At 39.5% G+C, this 10,000-nt stretch overlaps 1 protein-coding gene and 1 long non-coding RNA gene across 3 annotated transcripts in view; one reads left to right on the top strand and one right to left on the bottom strand.

Moving 5' to 3' along the window:
- Positions 1 to 5,018: 5,018 nt before the first annotated feature.
- On the bottom strand, positions 5,019 to 9,487 carry LOC138009459 (uncharacterized). Its single transcript, XR_011124396.1, has 2 exons — positions 9,334 to 9,487; positions 5,019 to 7,338 (listed from the first exon to the last, which is right to left on the bottom strand). It is a non-coding gene; the product is annotated as an uncharacterized lncRNA (long non-coding RNA).
- Positions 7,917 to 10,000, top strand: part of LOC138009456 (uncharacterized) — an 87,540-nt gene continuing 85,456 nt past the window's right edge. For both annotated transcript variants that reach the window (XM_068856480.1, XM_068856479.1), the window contains exon 1: positions 7,917 to 8,016. In XM_068856480.1, coding sequence (XP_068712581.1) covers positions 7,959 to 8,016 — 58 coding nt within the window. In that variant the 5' untranslated portion in view covers positions 7,917 to 7,958. The remainder of the gene's footprint in view (positions 8,017 to 10,000) is intronic.

Genomic DNA, 10,000 nt, shown 5'->3' with positions numbered 1-10,000 from the left:
TATAACCATCTGCAGTGAAAACCTAACCCTGATTCTTACAAACTTGTCGCACGTGCTTTAGGAATTGTTGATTTCGCCAAGTCAGGTCTTCATTTACATGAACATTTTTACCCTTTAGCTTCCTCTTGTTTTTCATGACTTTGGATTTGGTCGCATAATTCTTAAACTTGACATTCAAGGCCCTTGGTCCCGACCCCTTGGCAGGCCCGATACGGTGCGCCCTGTCAATTTCTGCCTGATCAATTTCTACTTCTAACAGACCTCTACAAAAATCAATTACAGTCTTGACACTTGGGGGGGGGGGGGGGAAGCCTTGACTTTCTTGCCCCCAAAAAAATTACGCAAGGCCCGAAAGCGTGACACTGCTGTCATTGGAAAAACAGTTTAATTGAAAGCTTGTATACTCAATTCTATCAACGGTCTCAATGTAATCTAAAACTTATTAAAAGAAAAAGTTCTTTTTTCCATGGAGTTTTCCGAAAATTTCAATCATCTCGTCCATACTGTTGATAATGACTTGATTTCCATCGAACAAAATTTAATTAGCAAAACTACACCGATGAATAATGATGAATATAATATCTGCTAAATGCAATAACACTAATATAGGAAAATATTCAGGTCTGGGAGTCTTTACCAGATACCACATATCATTAATGTTATTTAGGGACAATAAAGGCTTTAAAAGCAGTCAAACCGTGACATCAACTCGTATTACGTGGTACTTTAATACTGAGATTTTCGATAAAATCGATAGCTGGAATAGAATAAACAAATTACTTAAAGGAGTTTATGAAGTATTTACCTTTCGCCTTGTTGACCTTGACGGCCGCTTGACCTTTAGTGACCTTCTACGTTTTTTACTGTTTTTTGAACCTATAAAGTCCCCGGACTCCACAAAAAATCGAACGAACTTCAACGAGGAAACCTTAAACCTGACTTTCATGTAAATTCGTCAAAGCGTTTTCCCGCTCTCCGCGAAAATTAGGCGCGAACTGCAGCAGATGTCAGCGTGAGCGAAACGATAGACTTTACATTTTACACGATATTATTCAAATTACCAAATCAAGGAAGAAACCACTTTCGGGTATCTAATCATCTAAAAAGAAACTAACTGGAAACTTCATTTATTCTTCGACACTCGAAGAGAAATTTCGTATCTCCGCGCGGCCATGTAATATCCTCTATGTTCTCGCCACTCGAACGTAAAATTCATATCTTCTCGCCACCGTGTAATATCCTCTATACATGAAAAAGATTCCAATTTAAAAAAAAATAGTATATACAGAAGAAAGACTAAAACTTGAAAGAAAGACCTATGATTCGATATTCAAATATGATTTTGTAGCTTAGCCATCCTGAAATAGAGAATGGTTTCATACCTCGAGAGGAATTTGATGGGAACGATAGAAATAGTCTTATAACACATGACTCTACTAAACATAAATACTGGCGTGTTCTGCTTTCGGATAAACTGGCCGTGTCAAGTTCTGTGTAGTGCTTCACAGCGCTCTTCATAGGGTATGTCACGTTTACGTTGATACTATAGAGCGAGTCTTGATGCTTTTCTGGACACGCTGTCAAGTGACTGGGTGGCCTCAGTTGATGAGATAACAGGCACCGTATATTCTGATTTCAAGAATTGTTCGCACACGACATTTATACAAAGTATTGGCAAAACCAATAGACAGCTTGATCACTGCTCCTAACACGTCGTTCGCTGTATTCACAATTGTGTAAAAGAAATGATTGCTCTAAGAGAGGTCCTTTGAAATGTAGTCCCCAAGATCTTTAAAGCTATCTGCATCTTTTAGAGTTCTCCCCAAACAGAACGTGAGTGTGTTATTCGAAATGAATCGCACTTATCAGTAATAAAACAAAGCTGTGTTATTTACGCGCCCAATTGCAGAGATTAACTGCAAATCCGACCCAAACCATGTCACGTGACAATCAAAGGTTTCCAGTTTACCGTTTTCCGAAACAATCGCGATGCTAAATGTCTCTAATATTTAATTTACGAGAGATCTTCTCCCCCGTATACAGCCAACGTTACTGAATTGATTGCTGTTGATCAAATCTAGTTCCCCCCAAAACTAAAAACTAATCCCATTGAAAGCCTTCTTTTCACTATCCTGGGTGCGGGAAGAATTTTTTCCCCAATCTCCTAGACAACGCCCTTCTTATGTGTAATGGTTTGCACGCTTCGAATCTTCGGGGAGTCTACTGGTGGAGAATGATTTGTTTTATATGTCACCGACTGCACAAGCTCAGGTGCACTCGATTTCAAAACGCGAGATAAGATATGATCCGGCACAGGGGATTTGTTTAGTTTGAGTTTCTGAACATCCCTCCTGACCTCATTAACAAGAGAATTAACATTCTTGAGTTTAGCTTCAGCAGAGTGATATAGGACAGAAAAGCTATAAAAATGGAGAACAAATTACTAAGAGTTTATACAGCAAACAATGCTAGGCTCATCCGTCAAAACCAAATCATCAATTTTTAGTGAAACAAGATTATTGGTACCTCTGCCCTTAGACTGTTACTTAGTTCCAAAAGGGTTTAAGATTTTCATTTTTCTGTAAATCGAGAGCCAGTTTGTTGATGTACGTCCACCGTACAGAGTTACAACAAAATTATTAAATTTGCGGTACTTTTCCCAGGTGGCAGAAATGTTGCTTGGAAACTTGAATACTTTCAACAACCAAGAAACTAGTTTTGGGAACAAACTGTTCTTGTAGAAAGTGAACAAAATTACTGAAGGCACAAAAACACCATCTCTTAAATCTCAGATCGAATGAGATAGAGTGCCCCTTATAATCAGTGGACGGTCATCTTAGTACTGACAGGGATGCTGCGGATGACGACAGACATCATGAAACAGGAGAACATTGCACCGGTAGAACAGAGGTCATGGGTTCGAATACTGTTGAAGCCACCTATAAGAGATAATTGCTTAAATAGTCCAGGTAAGTGCGAGTATCCACTGGATTACATATTCAAGCTGACACCGTGGGGACTGGCAATTCAAACAACCTCATTGTTCCAGAATGAAACCCAATGGTGCATACAACTAGAAACTCTAAGCTGAAGTTATGCCTGGCTAATGTTCGCGAAATTAAATCAAAGTCTGCCATATTTTTGCATTATTTTACCACGACAAGAGCGGACTTGTTCTCGATTACCGAAACATGGCTAATTCCTAATGACGTTACGGCCAAACTGGAGATTATGCCACTTGGATATAAATTTGCGCACACGTGTCGTGCTGTTACTTGCAACGGGGGGACAGGATTGCTGCACAAGGAGTCCATCACCGTCAAGAAAATCGAAGATGGAGAAAAGGAGTGGGACTAAATGTATTGATACCTCTAATTTCCTTGACATTCTGCAGTCCGTAGGATTGACACAACACGTGACGGGACCGACACGTGAGGATGGCCACCCCCGTTATCGATACTTATGTGTCAGACCATGCGTCTGTTCTTTGCGACATCAACTGCAGAAAACCATCTGAGAAAAGGTGTCTTTACTTCGTGAGCCTTGTAAGGTCTGTTTTCCACCTGATGCATGCCACACAACATTGGCTAATGAATTTGGTAAGTTTTTCGAGCAGAAAATTGATGGCATTCATGAGTCTTTGGAAGCGGTTTCTGTGTCACTAACTTCACCTTCTTCAGACAGTGAGATATGTACCACGCATGCGCAGATGCCTGGTGAACCCACGCTCCATCCTGCGGTCCCATGCAAGCTGTCTACCCTCAACTCGTCATCTACGGAGGAGATGCAGGAGTTAATTACCAGGTCACCAATTATAGTTCAAATTGTGTACATTCTGCTACCTTTCATTACTTCGATGGTCGACCTTTCAATTATGTCTGGTCATTTTCCTGATGCATTGAATTAAGCGCTGCTCTTCCCAGCGCTAAGAAGTGTTGGCTTAGATGTGGCATTTAAAAACTTTTGGCCTATAAGCAATCTTCCCTTTGCTTCTAAGCTGTCAGAGAGAGCAGCCGATGACCATCTCACGCGACACGTTGTTGACCAAGGACTTGATTGGGAACTCCAGTCAGCGTATAAGAGGCACTACAGCACTGAGAGGGCTTTGCTGAAAGTTAAGAACGATCTGTTTATAAGCATGGACAAAGAGCACGTTACATTATCAGTGTTGCTTGAATTAAGTGCTGCCTTTGACACCGTGTGCTATAAAACCCCCATTGGTCGACTGGAAAACAAGTTCGGTGTTACGGGTGCTACACTCGAATGGATTCGCTCTTATCTCTCGGGTTGCACCCAAGGTGTATGCATTAAAGGCACTCGTTCGGAGAACTTTGTCCTTCCCCATGGAGTACCGCAGGGATCGTGTCTTGGTCCTTTGGTGTTTTCTCTTTATACTTCCAAGTTGTTTGATATCACCAGGCATCATCTGCCCAGCAGCTACGCAAGGTAGAGATCGACGCTTTTACAGTTGGTTCCAGCAGAGTGTTACCTACCACGTCAGTTAGAAACCTAGGTGCTAGGTTTGACTCACGTTAATACAGTCTGCGCAGCGTATTTCCACTTTTTCAATATTAAACGCTTTGGCAAGTACCTATCAAAAAAAAACCACTGAAAAATTCGTGCATATTTTCTTTTCTAGTCGTATCGACTATTGTATTAGGCTCCCTTACGGCCTGCCTACCAAGCAGCTGGATAAAATACAGCGCTTATAGAACACTTAGAACACTTAGAGGATCTAAGTGCACGAGAAGGCTTATACAAAGTCAATAGTTCAGAAATGTAATCGGGAGCTTGATTGTTAAGAGCTTTATAAGTTAGCATCAAAATCTTAAAGCAATTCTGAACTTCACAGGCAACCAGTGTAGTTGCTGTAATATAGGTGACAAGAAAGACACTAGACGATAGGGCATTCGCGGCTGCTGCTCCATCACTATGGAACTCGCTGCCTAAACACATCCGTAAGATTGAGAAATTAAATGAATTCAAGTGTCATTGAAAACGTATCTTTCAGACAAGCATATAGTTTATAAACTTTCATTTTAATTAAGATTCCTGTTAGTATTATTACTCTTATAGATTATATATACATGTAATTAGCCTTTTATCAACGATTTCTGTAGAATATTTTCGTGCACTCGAATAAGAAAGACTATCAAGTCTTTTGTGTCACTGCGCATGCAGGATGGTGACCATTCCATTCATCAGTCGAGAAAGAAATTTGGATGTACTGCAAAAGTCCTTACACTTCCCGCAAATTAACGCAAAGATAAGTCGGAAAACACTGCAGCAACCGACGTTTAGATGGATTTCCACAAATATAATGGAATAAAATAAAGTTAAAATTCTTCCAATCTTAGATAGCACACTTCTGGGCGACGAAACGTTGTGTGAAGGAACAATCTATTAAAGACATTCATTTAAACTGCCGGAACGAGACAAGTTAAGTTTTCAGATGATTGCAGTTATGAACGCTTCTTTGGCAGTAACGAAAGGAAAGCCTGAATTTTTCAGGCTTGAAAGAGATTCGAGGCTATGACCTCTGCGATACCGGTGCAGTGCTCTATAAATTGAGCTATGAAGCCAACTGGGAGCTGGTCATTTTTTTGTTAGTACGTAACTGAACCCGTCGATGGGTTATGGTTAAAATGTGGGATGATCTCAAACTTTACCTGTTTCATTCCCGCAGTTCAAAAGTATGTCTTTAATGGTTCGGTTACGTCACTCACAAAAAATGACCAGCTCCCAGTTTGCTTGACAGCTCATTTGGTTAAGCACTGCACCGGTATCGCAGAGCGGTTCGTGGGTTCAAATCCCTTTCAAGCCTGTATTTTTCAGCCTTTCCTTTCGTTACTGCCAAAGTAGCGCGCATAACTGCGATGATCTCAAAACTTAACTTGAAAAGTAGTGTCTAAGAAATTTGCCGAAAGCCCTAAAGGAAGATTTAGTTGGTGAACGTGGAAAACAAATATACATTCTATTTCCCCTCACTGGTGACCACCCCCAAAACAAGAATGAAGGGGTAGGCTTACAAGTTTACAATGGGTTTAAATTGATATAAATGTTGCAGGGGCAATTTTCAGGTATGCATCATGTTACTTCAAATTGACAGTTGATGCAATTTGGTTTCTAGAAGTCTCTAGAACCTCTTCTTCGGATATATAAGCAGGATCTTGAACTTGTATGATAGACTCTCTTTGTGTAACACTCTGTGTATAGCTCTAGTTCACGGTTTTACCCTCTCTCTAAAGTGATTAAAGCCTGCACAAGTTTGCCGGTTAAAGCTGCTTGGTGAATACCATGATATAATACCGAATGCTGACCTGAAACTATGAGCTAAGAACGCTGCAAGCTAGGCTCAGTGGAACATTTTAGGAAATATTCCCCTCGAACATGTCAAAACATCTTTATGTAAGCTAATTCTGATAGCTAAATTCAGTAACTGTATTTCAACTCAAATGTCGTGGAAATATACTGTCCGTCGGGGATTAATTTCCCATTAGAATTTGTACATAGACTACATAGACTGTCTATATTTACCAATGTCTTCCTGTAATACACTGTATTTGAATTAAAATAACATGGGTGACAAATTACTCCTTAATTTTGGCGCGAAATTTCAACGTTAACTTATAATTTAACATGTGACATTACATTGTTTCCATGGCAACTTTTCATATAGTGCTAAAATGGCGTCCAGGTCTGAAACGTAAGGAGTAATTTGTCGCCCATGTTATTAATAGCTAATCAAATGGTGACGCGTGAAATTAGGGAATAATTTCACTCGCGTTTTGTCCAAATAATTTCCTTCCCCTAAAGGCTCAGGAATTATTTGAATTTGGACAAAACGCGCGTGAATTTATTCCCTAATTTCACGAGTCACCATTTGATTACATGATACCAATACAAATGTCATTCATTCTTTACTCTCCGATTTTCTCTTCGCTCGATAGGCCGCCATCACATCACATTTCCTGTACTATGGTACGTACTATAGCTTTGATTGTATGGATAAAGTCTGACTTCGTAGATTCAAGGTAGAGTTCTATATTTTGCTTCCGTCGTCTGTCCTTGAATCGCAACGTGCAGGTAATTTCCGGTAAAATCTGATTGGCTTACATTTATACCATGACACAATATAACATCACTCTCGACAGGTGGGCGGCAGACGACTCCTTAAGAAATTGTATAAAGCGTACCTTTTCGCGCCTTCTCTAAAGAAAAGTATACACCTGATAGCAGGATGGTTTTTCGTGAAGCTTCTGTTTCTTTGTTTCTGATTCTTCAACCAATGTGACTCCGTATACGTCTGAGTATTTTGATATGGAACCTTTAGAAATTCTGTCCGCAAGAGAAAAGACCAGCATGATCGTTCATTTGAAAAAAAAAAAACAAAAAAAAAAAAACAAGAACCATAATTAAACAGCTTGCTTGTGAAGACCTCGCGTTCAGTTTCTCGTCTCTCGTAACTGAATTGATCTTCAGAGCACTGTCGTTGGCAAAAATATATCATAAACCTTCAATTCAATTCTTAGTTGCTGACGCCTCAAAAAAAATCGACATTCCAGCAGATATATCAAGCCTAGCATTACCGCAATTATTAGTTTCAAGTAGCTAAGTTACGTTGCAATGCGGAAAGGTTAATCCGTTGCCACACCAAAAAATCTTACTCTATAGGCACGCACATGCAAGTTTAGCGATGCCTTCATGAAACAAAAAGAGCGAAAAAGAAAACCGTTCGAATTTCACTGTTTCTAAGTTCATAATCTGTTATTTTCCATAGAAACGCTGCACTTCACTTATCTTCTTAGTGTGTCTTTGTTTATTGAAACAAACGATTTTGCGGTCTGAGACCGTTTGAGCGGTGTTTGAGTAAATTATTCAATCTGATCACGTAGAAGGACAAACCGGAAGAAAATTAATCATTCGAGAGAAGCAGACTGTGCAAACACTGCTTATAAATGATGGCTAAGCTTTTTTCTTTTGGTTTTTACCTCCTAATTTGCTGGTTTTACGAAGGTAAGCGAAACAAACTTATCTCGATATTAGTTGCAAACTGCTGCAGAATTTCAAGACTATTTCAAAGCAAACAGACAGTAGAGCCTCTAAAAACCACGTTGTTAACTGTAACTCAAGTCACTTTTAAATGTGAGTAATCTTTATAATTTTTTCTGGCTTATTGTGTTCTAAAACCATTCTAATTTTAACTAAGGGGGTATTTACATGAGACCGGGACAAAATCAGACCGGTATGAAATTCCACCGGTATATAATTTTTGCAGCCGTTTACATGAAACCGGGACGAAATGCCTGCTGCCAGGTTTCGGAACAAAATGATATCTCTTGTGCAATAAATGTTAAGCTGACCCGAAAGTACACAGGATTGAAATTGTGGACCCGGTCTGAGATTTGTTGTGATTTTCACGAGACCGGTACGAACTCAGACCGGAGTTTCTCGTCTCGGTCTAGCCAACGAGACGAAGCCAGACCGGTCTGAGTTCAGTGTCAGGCCGGTCTCATTTTACAAGTCGAATCATAATGTGAAATCGATACGGTCCTCGTCGGAAACTTCAGACAGAATTTCATTCAAATTTAAGCGTTTTTGAACTACGAGAAGTGTAATATAACTTATTATTTAGAATACCGACAAATGCGAGACTATGCTGCTAGAAGCTTTGTTTAATACATTGGTTTGAGCTTAAATATAATCCTGACATTTGCGGACCGGGAACCTTTTGGTGTGGCCACAAACTTTGTTTCGAAAATTCATTGGAAACGTCTGCAATCCACGACATAAATCCTTGGCACACCTTGATCAGATACCGGTAGCACGAAAATGCATTTGCAAGCTATTTCGTGAACAATACCTTGTGACATCACTAGAATAGGGAGCGCCCTTCCTTTCCCTTTTTTTTCCTGACGAGAAAATTTCTAAGCCGATAGCGTAAACTTCATGTAACTGAAGTGAAAGAGGAAACGTATATTTAATGAGTTGCTTGGATGACTCGGATGATCATCTGAGATAACTTGCACCCACTGATCTAAATTTAGATTACATGAGTATTACCCATTTAGATTGTGTAACACGGGTGACTAAGAACAACTAACTTGCCTACGTTTTAGACGTAAAAAGATGAGTCAATTGCAAATGGTTTTGCTTGAGTTACTTTACCCCAAACAGGATGCGAATTGAACTTCAGGAGGCCGTCATTAGCGAATGATGGTTATTTGCTGGGGCCAAGGAAAAATTCGAACAACATAGCTTACTGCACATTCCGAACACTTGAGCTAACCGCTACCATTAAGGACGCACTTGACCCAAAAATGGAATACCCACCTACAAGTCAGTTTGTTCACTTTGCGGCTTGATATTGAATTGTAAACTAAAATACGAATTCGTTTTTCTCGAACACGTAAATCAATAATTGTAAGTGAGCATGTAGACAACTTTAAAACTTGTTCAGTCAAAACCCCTTGAAAAGGGATGACGAAGCCAATATGGTGTGGTGTGGAGTGAAACTTATCATACTGTAGCTAATTGACAGTTGAAAGTACTCTTTTGTGTATGGTCAGACACCGAATCAGCTTTTGATAGTATTCAAATCGGTTTCTTCACTAATGCATTTTGTTGACCTCTTGACGTAAAGGAAATAACTCGGATGTGTTAACAGTTCTTATTGAGTAACAGTCAATTTTCGTGAATTTATATGGGAGAATGGCGGCAAAATCCAATACAAGGCCTTTAATTCTTGCCTTGCCATCTGTTAGTTGGGTCTATTAAGGCAAGGGAGGCAAGGGTTCCGTTTTTACACTAAATAGTGGAAAGGATAGCATTTTTATTATTGAAGAAAAAATGAAATATAAAAAGAGGGAAAACAACTTTTGATATGTATAAGTTAGGAACGATGCCCAGGAACTGTCGATCGACTTAACTAAATTATCTATTTCGTGTTCCGGTCCGAATGACTATCTTCTTTTTTTAGTTAGTATATGTTATCGTATGA

The sequence above is a fragment of the Montipora foliosa genome, chromosome 7 (assembly GCF_036669935.1).
Source record: "Montipora foliosa isolate CH-2021 chromosome 7, ASM3666993v2, whole genome shotgun sequence".
NCBI lineage: Eukaryota > Metazoa > Cnidaria > Anthozoa > Scleractinia > Acroporidae > Montipora > Montipora foliosa.
Note: the sequence above shows the minus strand (reverse complement) of the source record. Positions and strands in the feature narration are given on the sequence as shown.